Here is a 19,453-nt window from a genome sequence, read left to right as displayed (position 1 = left end):
CTGCAAATGAAGGTGTACACCTGTAAAGTCTCTTAAGCTGAGGCTGAAACCAGTATTGTCACCTCACTACAATACCAGATTCCATCTCCAAGCAACCATCTCAGCATTTTCTGGAGAAACAGATATGCAAAGACTCAGCCTAAGCAATAAACTGCAATTACACCCTCCCACCTCATGCCAGTTGTACGGTTACCATTCAGGCAAGTAAGTTTGCATCTCCTGAGATACACCTCATGAGCCCACGTAGGACCAACAGGGTTTCATGTCCCAGTTTACAATACACCTGTACTGCCCACACCAACAAAAGGAAAACTAAAGCCAACCAGTTGCCACAGAAAAGCTTGAAAAGATCTAAGACCCGTTCATGACCACTCAGATTGCTTTAGGTTTCCCTACTCCTAGGGTATCACTATTGAAGAGGGACTACATGACTCTGCTGCAGGATGGCCTGCAACGCCTTGGCAGAAGGCACCATCTAGTGGCAATTCTGGAATTTTCCAGAGACAAGCAACTGGATTTGAAATGTGCATCATCAGAAACTCAGTTTGCTCTCATTTTTTCCCATGCCTTCAGCAAGCAGAGCCTTCTTAACAGAGCTGCCTGGGAGACAACTGCTGGGTTTGCCTCTGGCAGCGTGTCCCACTCTGGCCATGCACACTGTCTCTGCCTGTACCAGAACCTGGGGGCTGATAAAATAAATACTGGGAAATCTGCTCCGCAGGTAACTATCCCGCAATTTAGTTGCCTTGGTGTTCCACGAATGAGCCTTACAGATTTGCGGTTTTGCTATAAATAGCAGGTTCCAACCATAACTATGAGCCATACTAACAACTACTTGACCTGCTTGACTGTTTTTGTGTGCTATCCATGTGTGCACTGCCCTACAGCACAGGGTAAAGGAGGGTGTAAGATTTCTTCAGCCCAGTAGACTTTTATCAAGCAGCTGTGCTCTGTATTGCGAGTTTTGGACTGACCATTACAAGAAGTGGAACTACAGACTCTACACAACTAGAAAAGGTGTGGTTTTCTTAAAATGAAAACTCACTGTGCTGTACTGTGCTCTGCCTATACTGCTGGAGCGCATCATTTATTTAATGACTGACACACACATAAAACCGTGCTCTTAAGAGAATTATCACAGTCAACCATTCTGTTCTGGCTGCAGAAAAGATGCAGCCATCCCCTTCTATGCAGGTCTAGACAACCTTGCACAGAAGTTCCACCATTATTTTCTTTAATAATAAACACATGATGTTCTTGTGCATATGGAAGTAGAGAGTTCAGAAAGGCAGTGTTCTCAAAAAAGAGCTGCTAAGTTTCCAAATGCCAAAAATAGTTTAAATGAAGTGTTTTGATTGAGATATTTACAAAACATCGACAGTTAATAGTAGTCTAGAGAGTGCATTTTTTAGAACAGCCCTATTCAAGGTTAAATATTAAATACTTGTAAAAATGATTGCATCATTAACTGACTTGGTTGTATTGCAGTTACTGTGTAGTACCCATTCACAGAGAAAAGCTGCCTGTCTTAAGAATACCAGTCCTATAGGAAATATATCAGCGTAAAGAACTAGGAGGAGCAACCTTTTCCAAATCTGGGATTTTTCTTTTATTAGCATTACTTCTCAATTCCTTTGGAGCAGACACCGTTAAATAGGAAGAAAGCAAAACTCCAAATCTCTCCAATTCAGGCAATTTACTTACTTGTGCTTACAGGAGCTTTTTTTCCTCCTGCTGCCTAAAAAGATTTTAAGAATCTCAGCATCAGCTATAGACTCTCCCATCACCACCAAGAATATTCCACTTGAAGCTTGAATTCAAGCCCCCATCCTGACAACAGGGAGACAACATAAACTTTATATATATATAATATATATATATATAAATAACTCACCTAATGCACTCAAGTGAAAGAGCTGAAAGTGCTCTAGGAAGAACAGTTAAATAACTATGGATGTGCTCCTTTTTAGTTTGTCTTGGACTGTTCAGGAAACCTCCATGAAGACAGGTATTTTTTTGTATATCAAACCTAGCTGATTGCACCCTCACCTACCTACATGATCTCTTTATGTTTTATAAAACCAAGAAGCTGTCAGTAGGTACCATACTTGAGAGAACAGTTTTTAACAGTCTGGAAATAAATCCAAATATGGACAGTTTCTGCAAATTGGTACTAATGATACACTTCTACATGTCTGCTACTACAGATACATCAAACCTTGGTTAAAAAAAGAGTGAAAATGTTGCATTTTTAAGTTTTACAGAATACATGGAAAAATTATGTCCTTCACCTACATGGTACATCTTTTTTCCTATGAAGAAGTCCAGCCTACCACTACTAGGCTCCTACTGAAGTTCAATCAGCTATTTTACAACATAGTTCTTTTGAAGGTATTCAAGACAACTTTAACAAAAAGGAGGTGAGTCCCTTGCTCCTACCTGACTGCCATAATGCGCACTGGCTGAGACCGCTGCACCTTCTGTCTTGGAGACATGGGCTGCAGTGCGCCAGATCCTGAGGACGGCAACTGACTGCGGTTGAGCTGACCATTTTGAAGGAGTGGTGTGGTTTCCGACTGCATACTGCATGTAGAGTATAAACTTTCAAATGAGGAATTCATGTCATTTACCAAAGCTTCTAGGTCCACATCGTCATCTGAAAAACAAAATAAAGGCAGTGTAACACATCTGGAAGTCCCAGATAAAAGAAGTCTGGAAAGACCAAAGACTAAGTTTCAGTGAAGTTATCACATAACTGTATCAGTATATTTTTTACAGTGCAGATTTTTATTGCAGAAATAATTTATTTATTTTAGAGCAGAAAAATGCAGCTAATAACAGCCAGTGCTGGTTATTTATTTTGTCTTCCTTGGTGAAAAGCTATACTGACACAGAATGAAATACTTCTACTATAGTATTTACTATATATATAAAAAACACCAAAATTTGGTAGGGTCTTTAATAATGTCAACACTAACATGAAGCACCACTTCACTTGCTGATAAACTGACAAACATTTCAAAAGTGTATCACATACAAATACCTCAGTTCAGCTTGTCAATGTATCAAGTTCAGATTGTCAAACGCTCTAATAAAAACTTTGCAAGATGCAATAATTTAGAAGAAAATAAAACAAGACTGTTGCAGAAGTCAATAGGTGGAAGACACACTCCTCTGCTGTACATATCGGAAAGTGATCATTATAGGTTGTTAAAAATCCCATCTGTATTTCTGCATATTTTTGTGATACAGTGTTTTGAAAGGCAATGCAAGCTTCTAGCTATCACTCCAAGGACTTTTTCTAAAGATCTGTATCGTTGCTTTTTCAACATGATAGAGACCCCTCTACCTTAAAGGGCTCAATGTAAATCAACCAGGGATGTGGTGTGGGTGGTTGGAGGAACATCAGCCCTTAAAAAGTGCATCAACCTTTCTATATATGCCATCTTACCTCACAGTAAATAAATAGCGTGTGCTCATTCATTCCTCCTTAACAATCATAATTACTCTGCAAGACAACAAAACTCTGCAAGCCCTTTGCACTAACCACTCTCTGAACTCCTATTGCAGAGTACTGTAATTACTCCCTTGCCACAAGTTACGTCACCCCCCATCAGGGGGGTTCAACGGGCTGATGAACACACACATCGATATCTGTTTCTGGTTACTGCACAGCCACTGTCTGAACAGCTAGTTCAGACCAAACATAACTCTGTGCATCCAAAAATGCGCCCTTATTTTCCAGCTGTATCAACTGGCCTGGTAAAACGTAACACTGTCGCCTGCAAACCTCATATCTTGCAAAATTCATCACACAGATGGAAAGCAGAGCCAAGCGATGGAGCTAGCAAACATTTGCACAGCGCTATGCAGATAAATATGCTTTTCACCCCAAATATTTTCTGATACCCATTCTTTTGCCACGTTTTCTAGGCAAATGAACCACCAGGAGCAGCTTTTTCAGCCTGTGACCAATTACACTACTTTCCTTGAGAGACCTTAAACAATTCTGCATGAACATCACCTTTCTTGAGGATATAAACCAAAACAGTACCACTCAATTTCTGTCCACCACCAACACGTCTCAGTAACTGTAATAATGGAATATGAACACGGCATTTACATGGCAATTGTTTCGGATGCTAACAATCCCACTTCTCAGTGTTAGATGAACCAAAGATCTGCTCAGAATTAAATAGGTGCTGGTCAGGTGCCTATGTCTGAGCTCTATTTAACGCCTTGAAATGCTCCTCGCTGAAAGTCAGCAGGCCCTTTACCAAAGTAAAAGCCACTTAGCCTTCACTGAAAACGTACTCACAGGATTTCTATGTTTGAACATGTGTTAAAAAACAATACACCCCATTAACCCAAAAAGAGGTTTCTTCCTTGAATTTCTTTATGTTATTTCCCTCAGTCTCTGTACTTAACAGCTACTACCAAGACTAACCTCCACTAAGCTATACCATCTTCTCTGTCTTTCAGCTAGTTCATGCTTTTTCAATAATCTAGACTTTGCTTTGCTTGGACAAAGTCTACAATAATTTTCCTGCTATTTTTAGGGATCTTGAAACAGAGTTGCAATTTGAATTTAATTCCATCCTCCAGATTCTTATCCTGTTCGGAGAGGACATATCGAAAACACTTCTTGAGCAATCACAAGGGAACCACAGGAGTAGGAGTATAAAGAGGGAGAGGCTGAATTACAAGGCTTTTGAATTTTATCATTCATCTAAAGTACCAGAAGACTGAGCTGTAGGGTGTCAGATGGCTGTCAAGTAAAAGCTTAAGGGTTGGATGAAGGAGACATAAAAGACAGACCCTGGCCACAGAGTCAGGGAGTAAATTACAGCAACTAGCAGCAATTGTTTAGCACGGTGAAAAGCAGAAAGGGAAGAAAGTCAAGGCATACATTCTGTGGATGTCCATAAAGCTTGGTCCCCAAGGGTACTAATTTATTAACAACTTAGACAAAGCTATTAGCATGCAAGATTATTAAGTTTTCAGATAATTGTAACACGGGAGGAATGATTAAGACTCAGTTTAAGCTATATCTGAATAATCAAATAGGCAGAAAGGTATAATATGAAGTCCAATATGCAAAAAAATGAGGTACTTCATGCAACACACTAAGCAAACCAAGTACATTGTTTAAAGCATCGAAGTACCATTAGCAGGCTTTTAAGCATATCAATTACACACCTAAATTCAATTTCTAACAGGACAGGCACTGACAGGGTGCCTGTAGAGTTCTAATAATATGCTGCACTGAAGTCCAGAATCTGGTTTCACTCCTGTGTCAGCTCCCTTTCTCTGTGGGTGCAGCCCTGCTAATAATAGCCCTCAGTCTTGCTATAAAACTTCTGCAGGAGCACAGATCCTTAAGCTTTTTGAAGACAAAGCCTGCAAACTCAAATTTCATACAGTTTCATCTCTATACAATAGCATTTACTACTAAATACCATCAAGTTTTGGAGAGATTTCAGCATGCTGCAGTAAGAAACCTCACTGCTGTAGCCTACCTCGGAAGTGCCAGCAGATGTCTCAGCCTGCCAAGTAATCCAGTATGTTACTTGTGATGGCTCTCTACAGAGCTTAATTAAATAAAAATCAAATAAACCATCCATGGGATTTCTAAGATTTTTCTCTTAAATCATTTGGAGGGATACTATACAGAAGGATATTTCATATATAGTGCAATCCTTCAAAGTACTCTTCTCTTCCAACCAGTGAGATCCAGCGCCTAAGATCATCCTACTGGGGTGGGGTAGGGGGCAGGCAGGGAAAGATGACAAAACTGATTTTGAGGAGGCTTGCTAGTTAACAGCAAAATTTGCAAATCACTGGGCTTTGAGCCACTATGGAATCACACTGGTCCTCTAAGTACATGCACACAGATTTTGTGACTGACCTGGAAGAATCACCTTTGTAGGTTACAGCCGGCAGAGCACTGTAGGCAGCCGAGGAGCCTCTAGCTCTCTAGCTATCTTGCAGACACATGCTTTCGGGGATACTAAAGGCTCTTTTCCTTAATCTGCATTGAATTCTGACGTAAGTATGAAAGTGGATATTTGAGGTCTGTTTTTTTCTCTCTCAACTGAACAGCACGGAGGCTTGCTTATCACTTCTACACGCAAACATCCGAACAGCCTTTTGCTTTTGCAAGTAATTTTTAAAGGAAAACACTAGCAAAACCTACCTCTGACATACTTCTGGTAGTGGATATGGTACTGGCATATTGTAGACTTCTTATACCATAAGAAAATACTTGGTATGTCTGTGAGCAATGTTCTTTCCCAAACTAGATCCAAATTGCACGCACTGGTATCTGAACTTCACTTTGCTTCTTTGCCTACAGCTTGTTAAGCTTTGGCTTTGTTCATAAACCAGCTCCACTGGATGTTGCCAGTAGTATTTTTGGTAAAGTAAATCATTATTTCAATTACATGAAAAAAATTTAAAGTTAATTCAAGGAACAAAGAAAACTTTATCATAAAACCTCTATTGAGCGAGTAAGCTAAGTTATCACGTTCCACAAAAATGGAAGCACTTTGAATACTATTTGAATGTTTTCAAGCACACCATAGGAGGGATGATAACCCTTAAATTAGGGCTGAGCAAATTTTAATCTGTGCTTAACCATGTCCCACTTGTCTTTCTGCTTCTAGCCCTTCCCTACCCCCTAGGTCCTAATTTATTCACTTGTTTCAGTTGTTGTTGGCCTTGACATGTCAAGCTCAGCTAACAAGACTAAGCAAGATCCCACTTACTCTGAAGAGATGTAAAGCTGAAATGGGCTTTATCCATGCCAGCCTCCTGAAGAAAGCAGGTATTTCCGTGGCTGTTAAGGGGCTCACTGCACTGCAGAAATTCTGTTTACTGAATAGAAGCTGAACATGGAAAGAATCCTGGCTTTGGACTACAGACCAAGATGCATTTCATGTCTCTAAATGGCATCCTAGCAAACACCCTTCCCTTTTACATATGCTCTGCAGTTCACAGGGAATACTATGAAAAATACCACAGGATTTAAGTGATCTGTGATTTAAGAGGCTTTTAAAAACTGTATATGTACATACATCATTCCCTTCTTGTTTGCTCATTTCAGAATTTAATTATCCAGCGTTATCCCTCATATCAGTTCACAGACTGATACAAGCGCTGCTAGGAATTTAGAGATTTGTGAAAAGGCTATACCACCTTTCTGTCACCATGGAAGTAAATCTGATACTACATTATGCCTAACAGCATGAATATAAACAAGTGTTTGGTGTTATTGTAAGGCAGCTTGTTGATGGATCACCTGTGCCTATTTGGCAGTCTAACTCCAGCAATCAGTTCCCCAAAATGAGTTTCAGTACAGCATGTTCAAGATACAGCTTGACATAGCAAAGAAGCTAAGATATAACTAATGTGAGATTTCACTCAAGTTTAGCTCAGTAGAGGAAGATATCGAAGTGGTTAGCAGGCCCCTCCTGCACACATTAATTAACCCTCAATGAGACAGATGGGAACAACAAAAGAAAAGAAACACACAGTTGCATGTACCCTAGCATCCTATATCAATGGTGCAGTGAAACACTATCTAAATTACAGGTAATACAGGGAAAAAGACATTTAAATTAAAATGAACAGAAGGACTTAACCAGAATTTAAAAGGGAAAAAAAACATCTAAAATACTCATATCCACCTCAACATCCTGTTTCAAATCTCCTAAGTTATTGTGATTCATGTTGTTGATGCAAGTGTTTTGCAAGGTTTTTTGGTATTGCAGAAATCTCATGTTTTATAACCAAAAATGCAGGTAAGGATTGCCACAGTGAAATGTGCATACAAACTCCTTTTACAAGGTAACCCTCTATACTGAAAGGATCCTTTGCTCAACGGTGCTGCAGCACATCCCTCCAGTGCAATGTCCAAATGCTGCTTTGAAAGCATTTTTCAGAAATTCCAACTACTAAAACTTTTTGGAAATATATCATTGCTGACAACACACAGTTGCAATGATGCGTAAGTCGACCCTAGGTAACACACTCCTCTGTTACTTTGTCCCTCTGATCTTGTAACTACATTTGCTATGTTTACACAAATGCTTCTCCTCCCTCCATACCCTGTTTCAGCTTCCACTAATGCCAAACAGGCACCAGTTGCCTATTTGGACCTGCAATTTTTGTACGCTAAACAGTTACCTACATCCCTGCTACGGCTGTGTGCATTTAGTACCTGGCAGCTTCTATACCTCTGAGAGGCACATGCAACATAAGGTGGGTGATGATAAGCAGATTTCTTACATTTTTTTTAAAACCCCGCCCCCGTGACCTCTACAGCGATGCTGTAGCTGAATGACACTCTCCAGTTCCCAATACCAGCTCTGATTCTACACAATCTCTCCTCTCATACTTTATTAAAAACTACATACAGATGGTAGTTTTGCACAAGAAACAAAAACTATCAAAAACATTAGCAAACCCTATGCTTTCACACTGTTCTTCAGGTCTGCTACTGGCCCCAATTATAAAAATATCAAGATTGCCTTGGTTGAACATTAGGAGCTTAGAGGGTTTTTTGTTCATTTCAAGTGAAGGCAGAAGACACAAACCCAACTTTGTGTCCTAAAGACATCACCCACACCAGAGCAGTCATAATCTGAATTAAAAATAACAAGCCTGAACCCCAAAACGCTAGAACTTCATGTACCCTGTAAGCCCCCTTCATGGGACTCTGTCCTGAAGAGTGCTTTCCTTTATTGCTTTCTAATGTTCTTCAGCAGAAGTGAAATCCTCTTTGTACTCTAACTATGGTTGCTGGCCTACAAAATGTCACATCAGTGCATGTGCAGCTTTCAAAATGCTAAATGGACCATTCTGTGGGAAGAAGGGCAAGAAGCAGAGATGCTAGTTGGTAAAAAAGCATGAAATTGAGATAGGTATCTATGCTCTTTGAGTGTCATGAAACGCCACACAAAGAAGTCAACAGTGAACTTGTAACTGCTCCAGTATTCTCCAGGTTATTTTTAATCCCCATGTGCATCTATTCCCATTTCTGCAGTAAGGCTGGGATAGCCAACACCAAATATCTGTACATTAATTACAGGTGCTGGAAAGATTCAATGCTTGGACTCCAGAAATGTTCTTACAACACACCTCTTTCTTGAAATAGAAGACAAACTAAATTGAACAAAATTAATGTTACTATGTAACAACTATAGGAATAAGCTACATATGAAAAGTGTTAGCCAAAAAATCAAAGCATTAATAAGTAACAGGAGTAACCAGCTATAGATGCCCCACAGCAGGAAGGAATGAAGTTCTACCCTGGAACTAGTCCATAAAGTAAGTTTTAAGAATTCTGATGGAAAAAATGGAGGGTTAAAAAATGGAAAATTCAGATTTTGTCCAGTTCACACATGTAACACTTGACATCATAAAGAGTAAAGACGATGAAAGCTAGGCATTTGTAAGGAGGAGGGTGGATAAGGAGAGCTCGTTTAATTCCAGAGACAAACTAAGGTAAAGCACATCTCTGACAAACATTTTAACAGTTTTGGTCTTTGGTAACACTGCAATTATTCACAGACAACATTTAGAAGCACCTCCCAGCATGCATGTTCCCATTTCTAACCCAAGAACCACAGAGTCACATTGGTCCTTTAGTGGAATGGATGGATTTGGTCACCTCAACAGATGACTGCTGTAGGTGGGTATCACCACCACTACCACCACTGAGCCCTCACTTGACTCCCAAGGCACACACAGATGCTGAAGCACTAATGGCATCGCTATGACAGAAGGGTTTGAAACTCAAGGAAAACATCTAGAATGCTGATTATGCATATACATACCAGCTTTATTACAATTACAAGAGATAAGATAAAGTATGTCAACTATGGCCAGGCCCCTTTCCAGACCCCCCCCCCCCCCCCCCCCCATTTAGAGAACACAGAGTTCAGATTCAATCTTCCTGATACCCATTTTCTAGTAGGAAACTTGCAGCTAAAAAAATATATAATAATAATAGGAAAAAAGCATACTTTCCTAAAAGAAACAACAGGTCGAAGTTTGAATCTGAAGTCAAACAGGACACTAGCTGATTCTGTGTGACTGACCAGCTCCTCTTGGGTGAGCATACCACACACCCTTGTCTAGCCATTGCTGATGGCAGAGTTCCCAATTAACAGCAATTACCAGCAACTGCCAGCCTTTCAAATTCCTCTTTGCAGAGTGTAGAACCACTGCTGCATAGCAAATACTGAGTAAACAGATCACTTAAAGCAGAATCCAAGGTTAAGCAGACCTCTGGGAAATTCCAGAGTTGATTACAAAACCCAGTCAGAAGATTCGTTTTCAAGAAACTAGTAACATCCACAGCCGCCTTCTGCAAACATAAGATTCAGTGGTTTCTCTGTACATTTTCTCATGTCACCGACCTTTAGTTCATTAGTTTACAAAAAGACTGAGAAAGACCTTAAAAGGAAAGCATTTGTTTGGCTGGATTTATCAAGACAAGAAAACCCAAACCAGCCTCAGTCACCCAGGTGACAGGAAATAACATTAATTGAGGAGAGAAGCAGCACCGTGGAGGACAGAATGGGGTATCCTTTCCAAAGCCAAACCTGGGGTTCGAGTAGACTAACCCTCATAAAACCCTCAAGGATGGAGTGGTTGCATCAGTGAAGGGTATGATATGCCACTGGGTGAGCAGGCCAGGCTGATTTTCCTGACCCCAAAGAAGATAGGAACAGAGGGAAACCTAAAGCTTAATTCATAATTGAGCAAGAAATAGTCATGTACCTATAGCCTTATTGTAGCCCTTTCTTTGCTCAGGACAAAAAAAGAATAGAGTGAGCATCAGTGAATGCATGAGACACAGAGAGACCAACTGACCCAGGGGTTCTCTGTTCAAGTACTATTTTCCTGGTAAGGTTAACTGGATGCCTCAGTCTTGGTCCCTTACCTCTATAGCAAAACCAGCAAGGAGAGCTCTGGCAATACATCCCAAAATGATGATTACAGAAAGATCGTCACTCATGCTTCAAGAGGACTGGGGTAAAACCTGGGCAGCAGAATGGCTCCTAGCCTGTGCAGCCCACACGAAGCCAAACAGAAAACCCAGTTAAGCCTTCCAGGTCATGGGGGAAACTGTATTAATCTACTGAGCCCTTAAGGTACTTCCAAGTCAGAACTCAGGAAGCACAATGTTGGGTGACAATGGTGAAATGCACTGAAATACTGTCTGCTGGCCACATGGTAAATGCATGGCAGACTGCATCTTATATTAGACAGTCATATTTATGGGTGAATGGCTTTAAGAGGATATCCTGTGTCAGTGAGAGCTGGAATTTGATACCGCAAAGGTCAGGTTTAGTTACATATTTATTAAGGTTACATACTTTTCCATTAAAGAAACTGAGTAAAATGCTTTAAAATACTGTGTTTTCCTTATGCTTACATGAATTAAAATTAGTATTTTTCAAAACTTATTCTACCATTTCCTATATACACATTCCTATTCATAATGCTTCTCTAAAGTTTTTCTTTGATATCTTTTTCTTATTGCCCATGTCAGAGAGAAAAAACAACCACCTAATGAGAGTGTAAATCAAATATACACAAATAAACAACACCAATAAGACAAGTCCGAGTTCAAAATGGAGTTAAAAATTCAGACAGATGAGAACTACCACTGCATGTCTTAGAAGCCTAAAGCTATTAAAGGCAAAGTTAAAACCACAGTCAAAGCATCTACCGCTTTCCTTTAGGGAACCTGCGTTCTCCCTCCCTGATTAAAGACCATAATACCCAGCAGAATAATCCCAGTTGAACAATCCTTACAAATTGATATAAGTACGACTGCACGGATTAGTCCCCCCCCGCCCTGCCAAGAAAGCCCAAGCTTTATCCCCACTCCGTGAAAAATCATGCGTAACCTCCTAACGTGCTGCTGCGTAGCTCCAGCCAAAGCCTGTAATGCCCTGCCTGCTCCGGCACGGTGCTCAGCAAGAGCACTGCCTGCCTGCACAGGGAAGCCCCCACCTGGCAGCCAGCAAACCCCAGGCTTCTTCCGTCGGGGGTTTCATTTCAAAGCCACTCTGTGACAACTTAAATAAAGCTTTCAAGTGAAGAGTGGTTGGATTAACCCAAAGAGTCCGTTAGCGTTTGTCTTCAGGAAGCCATGGGTCTACAGAGCTGATGCTAAAACATTATTATTATTAAATTAGGTGGGCACCTCATCCCTTGATGCTCAGGCTAACCTTTAATCCCACTAACTTTAAACCAAGATTTTTAAAATTTGCTTTGAACAGGTTTATTGCTGGCTTAGAAAGCATGTTTAATAGGATGTAATACAAGTTCCAAAAGTTGCACATGGCAATTAATGAATCAACTATTCCTCTGGGTTAATTAAAGATTGCGTTTTCAGCACATAATAGTTACCTAGCTGTGACTGATGTACGTACAAAGCAGACAACAAATATTTCAGATTTAAGGTACTTCTAGTCAGAGGAGTTTAGTTAACAGAACCAAAGTCATATGAAAAAGTAAAATGCTTTAACACTAGGGTAGTTTTGACTTCTTTTACCAGTTGCTTTAACAGCTTAGTATTAACTGCAATTGTCATTTTGGTAAATTATCTACAAGAGACTAAACTGGTGGAGAGTTGTTTGGAATTGCAACACCACATCAAAAAAGCCCCCTAAGAGCCCCCAACCTGGGACTTTCAAACCCTGACAAATAACAGCGAGCAAGCTTGCCTTTTTTAGCTCCGCTTCATAGATGAAGGCGGCTGCCATCAGACGTCCTCTGATTGCCTTGACAGCGCCTCAGTATAAGCTTTCCCTACATTTCTTTACCATACTAAGGGAACTATGGTTTTGGGCATGCACTGAATTTCATCTGCACACAGACACCTTGCCCTTCAGCCAGCTGTCTGTTTTAGGTTCTCCTTTCACGCAAGCCTAACTGTCTTGTCAGAAAAATCACATAGTCCTTTCAGGTGCGGCACAAGGAGATCTCCTCTGGCCCTGCCAGCAAAGGTCAGATAATTTGTGAGGAATTATGGCTGTAACGAAGCATGAACCTCCGCTGCGTGAGAAGGGAACGCCACAGTCATGCCGCACAGATCCCCAGATGGCAGAGCATATTGCTGCAGTCGCATCCCAAATGGCGGTGTGGAGGCACTGCTGAAAGCATCCATACCCCACACCATTGATGCGGAAACCAGCCATTTATAAAAGCTCCATGACACTCTTCTCTGCCATGACTACACTGACCCAAACAGTCCCTGTTAGCCAACCTTAAAAAAAAAAAAAAAACACAAAACAAACAAATAAAAAAACATCCAACACCACCCAAACAAGAACAATGACCAAAAAAACCCAGAACCAACCCCCTGGAAAAAAACCCCAAACACCAAAAAACCTCAAACCCTGGGAAAAGAACTCCAAAACAAACCATTGTTGTCAATCAACCAAAAGTAATCTGAATTTACCACTCAGATTGTCAATGAAGAGTGATCACATTAGCCTAAATTTATCTTGGCCTAAGAAACACAGAAATGTATTTCTGTTTCTTGAGACTCACCAAATCCAAGTTTCCTTTTTTAAATCAGCTACTCAGCGCATCATCCTTCACAATTTAACATCTTGCAGGTAAACCGCACCGATTACAGTCAGTCAGGCTCAGGCTCACCCTGCAGCCAAAGCCACAGGTAGCGCTATGTATGGAGATCCCTCACAGCTTGACCCCAATCAAAGCCAACTTGGATATTATGCCCGCTTTCCTTCCAAGACACAGACGTCTGATCCTACAGGTTGTGTGCATTCCTGGTTCGGGTGTTCAGTGTGCCCCACGACTTTGGGAAGCCAGCCCACTGCTCTTCTCCACCTGGTCGGTTTTCACTGGGCTGTGGGTAGGGACCCCAAGCCCCTGCCTAGACTCGTCTCCTTGCAAACCCACAAAACAATGCTGGAAGCAGGACACAAGAAATTTTCCCTGAGGGTACTCTGTTATCAGACCATTGCTTCTTACAGCAGTCTCCATTTCCTTCACCACGTGTGACCTGGATGCCATCGGTACACTCAGACGAACTTTCAGGGCTCCAACAACCTGCAATGTGCCTCCCCAAATCACCCCCACCACTCCTCTTACGAAAGATACCCCAAAAAACCAGGAGCGCAAGTTCAGTGTTTGCAAGAGGTAGACAACTTGCTCACCTCCCTTCATTTGGCATCTGAAATACAGCCCAGAAAAGCAGAGAAGACTGGTTCCTCCACCAAAAGCACACCCACGTATTTACAGACCTAGAAAGCCTTAGACCTAGAAAGAGGCAACACGTGAACAGGACAGAGCTTAACATAGGCCAAAAGTGTTACTGTAAATCCTTAATGCTCTGAAGGACTTCTCTCAATGGCTTTTCAACCATGTCAGCAACTCCAGGTGAGCCGCTGTGGTTGTAATACCCACGGGTGTCCCGGCAGCAAGCCATCACTGCTCCAGTTACCTGACTCTCCAGTGACGCTGCCCTACCCTGGAGGTGAACTGCATTTGGACTTCAGTATATTCCAGATGCACGTTCTGACGTGAATTTTTTCTACCTACTCTTTAGACCTTTGTCATCTTCTGAAGAATATTTATAGTTATTTTTGGGGATAGGAGCCACCTGATTGTGGTTGCTGGGCATATCATCCACTTGTCTTTCAGTCGCAGACCACGTAGTTTAGAAACCCGTCATCTGCAGCACTTCAGATTTCAGAGGGACTTTGAATATTTTGACATGTCTGAGCTCTCCAGGATTTTTCAACCACTTCAGGACAAACCACAAAAATATATACAGAAAGAGTATTTTTCTTTTGCTGTTGAATAGCAGCAAGCTCACAACTGAATTGCAAAGATAAAACAAAAAATTAGCAGCCCTGATGAAGCTTTTTTATATATAAACTTAAAAACATACAGCCTTATTAAAATTCACGTGTGCATGGGTATGTAAACTTGCAAGCGATGTATACCCATCAGGAGTGTTAAGAAGATACACAGCCAGTTTAAGACATGTTCTTGCGCAGTTACAAATCCACTCAGACAGTGGTGCTGTAACATACTACAACACTGCACTGCTTCTAACCTCATGTTGCACGTCACAAATTGCCCGCAATCTTGATTTGGACAGAAAGACTTAAATATTGTTACTGCAATCCTATTAATGAAATTACATACTAATTGCTTTGGTCAGTAGCACCTTATATACTTTAATTACTTAAGCAGCTGCTTGCTGTTAAGAACTCCAAATTTAGCTACAACTCATGCTCTATTTTTACTTTTTTTTGTTTAGCTGGTTTGCCCCATTTAAGTCTGGGTTTTTTTAGCTGAAAATACAACTAGCTTGACAGAATCTTGTCCTTTTCAATAGGCACAAAGAGACTTAAACAAATTAACACATTCAGATTGATCTTCCCCTTGAAGCTTCTTGGCTTTAAGAAATGTGCTGTAACCTTCTTCATCCTCAATGCAAGAATGTCAGCTGCTTTGAAATTAAGCATTTCTAAAGTATCCTCACATGACACAGCTTGCCGTACTGAAGTGCTGTCATGAACCACTTGCAACAGTGTTTACATAAAGGCACAAATAAATACTGCACTGCTTATCGCAGTCAGGTAAGTTCAAAGATAGTGATGACTGAGGTTTATTGTTACAATGCTGCAATGTGGTGAAAAATTTTAATGCAGAACTGACATCAAATTACATCAGAGTTGGTTTTCTACAGATTTTGCTTATTTTATTAAGCTACAAAATTTGATTTTTTTTTTATCCCCCCCCCCCCCCTTATTATGTGACCTTAATACATGTCCCAGGCTTAGTATACCTGCTTTATAGACAATGTAGGAAATCAGAATTACAGAAGTGTACTGTTCCAGTTCATTTTGGGACAGTCTTAACACTGCAAAGTTTTTTCAAAGCTGCAGGCACCATGAATAATGCAGCACTACAATATTATCTTTCACTATTTTACTCCTCTAAACGAGCCAAAATAATTTTCTTTGGAATAACAACATATTTTCATTGATGTTCCTCAATCTTTTCTTAGATGAACCTGAGGACCATCTGACTAGAAAAAGAAACAAACAATGGACTTTTGTTTCCTTAATTGACAAGTATATAACTTAAAGCACAAGCCACAGCATCTGCAGCTTAACATCAGAATGTACAGTTACCTAAAAATATTTTAAAGTTTTGGTAGTAAAAAATAAATGAAGGTTCTTTCTGGTTTTTGATTTGTTATGCACCTATACATCCTTAACTCAAATCATAAATGGATAAAACCCCAACATATGGTTTGGGAACAGAAAAGACCTGCACTAAGAACTTCTGCACTACATCAAGCAAGAACCTGCTTCAAAATTTTCTCCATCCCCAAGGGTCCTCCCAGAGTGGACATCCCACATGAGCTTCCTTTCAACATCCACTGAACTAATTTTGAGAGTTATCTCGCATCAGTTGAAGAGCAACACTTTCTTTTGTACTCTATTCAAATAAATTTCAGATTCTTATTCTTACTGTTCTCCTCTTTCACCAGTGTCTGTCTACCAGTTCACTGAAAGCCATTTATGCTCTTTTCAACCATATTAACCCTACAGTGTCTGCTCTGTCAACAACAGCCCTCAATTCTGCACTCATTAGCTAGTCTGTCTGTTGGCCCCTCCAAAACTGAGGATGCACTAGAAGACCCTCTCGTCCCATATGCTGTCAATAAAATTCATCTTGAAGTAATCTAGATGCCTGCATGAGACACGTCAAGCATTTTGACTGATGTTCTTCAGCAGGCATTCATTAACGTGTGAAAAGCACTCACATTGTTTCTGTCAGGTCAATGAACAAAGTGAGGTATGCTAAACAGTAGCATTTTCCCAGGACAACTGAACCTATATACAAGGACCCATTACAAGTATAAAATACTACAAAGGGATCACAAACCTTTACTGGTAATACTATATCCATAAAAGTTTTGGGGGCAGATTAACCTTTAAGTTTCTTCCAAGCCTATATAAAAGCTGTTTAAACCATGGAACTAAAAATCTCTGTTCTACCTCACAAATTTGAAACCACCAGCTTCATAGTATGGCAGCATCTTCTCTCTATCCCTTTTGTGTCAGATTTGTTGGTAGGTGGCTGAGCCTTCCTATGTGTTTGTATGACACAAACATCAAGAGGACTAATGTCAGGCTGGAGCTGAGAGACATACAACATTAAACATTAACTCCCTGAATTCACTGCCCTCACTCTGTATAAGTCTGCCAGTTTGCCTGAAATGCAAGAACAGGTTGCTCTCAACCAGTTCAGTAGAAATGACTCCATATTTCAATTGTTTTTCCTGTTAAAATATCTGTATTTCTAGCCCAGGATAAATGTCTACAAATGCTTTTACTGCTATATTTCATTTCACTTGTCAAATCAGAATAAAACTTCCTTCAGAGAAAGTGGGTTTTTGCTATTCCAAGTACGTTAGTAAGGGTGCCAGCACAGCTGTACCACCAAACCCCTGGGAGACACCAGACCCTGGGGAATTTAAATGGTCTGAGAACAACCTACTTGAAAGGACATCTTTTTTCAGGGCAAAGTCATCAGCCCCATGATCACCAAGTCCTCTTGCTCAAACACCCTGACTGTAAGAAAGGAGGCATTCACCCGGGCCATGCCTTCAACAAATTTCTCCCCGATAGTCCCAATTTGCCTTGGAGCCAAATATCTGCCAGATTCATCTCTGAACTTGCTCTTCAGGAAGAGATCTCTCTGTTTTGCATTTCACCAGCCTCACACAGCAGGAGACATGTATCCTGGCCCAAACAGCTCGGCACTATTGCCATACAGAGTGAGGGTTGCGGGTTTTTGTTTTTTTTTGTTTTGCTTTGTTTGGTTGGTATTTTCAACAAAAGGTTTAGAGAGATACACACTGGTGAAGAGATATTACCACACACATAAATACTGTATTAGTAGACATCTCGGCTCCTACAGTAATGAAAATTAAATACATCTCTTTCAAGAGTTTCATTTCAGCTACATACTAAAACCATCTTAAAGAAACTCCACGGCTTTTTACCATGCTTTATGTCTCAAGTGGTTTTCCCTTATCTCATTATCCCACATTTAATGCCAATTTTTTTCTTTCCTTTTAGTAAATGTTCCAAGGTCAACATGCAAGGCTGGTCACTGTTCCCAACTTTCATTTTAACCCCCATATGCACAAGGAGAAAGCTTCAACTACCCTTCAGCTTAATTCACTGACCTCCCTCTGCTGTGAGTCAAGAATTATGCACCTTCAATCAAAGTACATTTATAGTACTTACAAGCTGCATTATCTTTCACCACTTCCATATCATATGCTGCATACAAACAAGTCAATCTACAGAAAGGCAATCCACCATATCAAAGTAACAGTCTACTGTTCACCCTATATATTAGGATACAATCTCACGTATGTTCACATTTCAGTCTTGATTTCATCTCTTCAGAACCTGCTCTCAATACCATCAACAAAGCAGGACTTCATCTTCAAAAACAGCATGCACACTATGAAGGAGATCTCAACCACATACTTGACAGAGGTTTTGCAATACCCTCATTTTGCTGATGGGGAAAATGTAGGTAGACATCTACAGTGATTTATTTCATCCCATGTAACAGCTAGTTTGTTGAACCAGTGCTTCTCTTTGCCCTGCTCTGCACAGGCAGAGTATCCAATTCCAGCAAGTATTGCTCAACTCCTGCTGGGGGAGGTCGTGGAGCAGAGAGCCCATCACCGCTTATGCATGCTCATGTGAAGAAATGTACACTTAGGAGCATCCCACAATGATTTCTGTGGTCGAGTTTCATCAAAACCTTGGGTGAGTCCAATTATTTTGAGCAGCTTATAGCTGCCCGAGGTACAGATGGCTAACTAACAACACATGGGAGTCAGGTCTGTTGCTGCCATCATTAACTGCTATAGTTTGCAATCGCTCTTTCGTGTATGAGCCTAAGAGTCTCTGTGCAACCCTGCAGCGCAGACTTCAGAGGTTTGTTACTCCACACAGCTTCCAAAATGAGCGGAAAAGGAACCTTTCCCCCAACAACGGCTCTGCTATCAGTAAAACAGGCAGCCAGCCCAAGGTCACTCGCTGCCTTCAAATCGCTCTCTTTCAGTGAGGACTGACTGGCTGTGGGTACAGGCAATACGCTCTGCGGAGATGCAGGGCTTACAGAAAGAACTAGCATTTTAGTGTAAGCAAACTGTACCATTTTACATATTTTTATATGTAAATATTTTAATATTCTTGCTATCTGAAGTCTGACTTCAGTCATGAAACTTTAATCATTTTTTAAACATAGAAAATCATGTTGATGCTTAAATAAACACAATTTTGCCACTAAGAAAGCTTACTTTCACATTCACCCAACAACACTGCAGTAATTTGTTAGCCAGGTACTTCTA

At 40.6% G+C, this 19,453-nt stretch overlaps 1 protein-coding gene across 3 annotated transcripts in view; it reads right to left on the bottom strand.

Moving 5' to 3' along the window:
- The window catches only part of GRB10 (growth factor receptor bound protein 10), a 169,147-nt gene that overhangs the window by 55,953 nt on the left and 93,741 nt on the right, over positions 1-19,453 (bottom strand). For all 3 annotated transcript variants that reach the window (XM_080379039.1, XM_080379038.1, XM_080379037.1), the window contains exon 4: positions 2,440-2,656. In XM_080379039.1, coding sequence (XP_080235165.1) covers positions 2,440-2,656 — 217 coding nt within the window. The remainder of the gene's footprint in view (positions 1-2,439; positions 2,657-19,453) is intronic.

Source organism: Falco punctatus (assembly GCF_963210335.1).
Source record: "Falco punctatus genome assembly, chromosome: 3".
Taxonomy (NCBI): domain Eukaryota; kingdom Metazoa; phylum Chordata; class Aves; order Falconiformes; family Falconidae; genus Falco; species Falco punctatus.
This window is presented reverse-complemented; position numbering and strand designations above follow the sequence as displayed.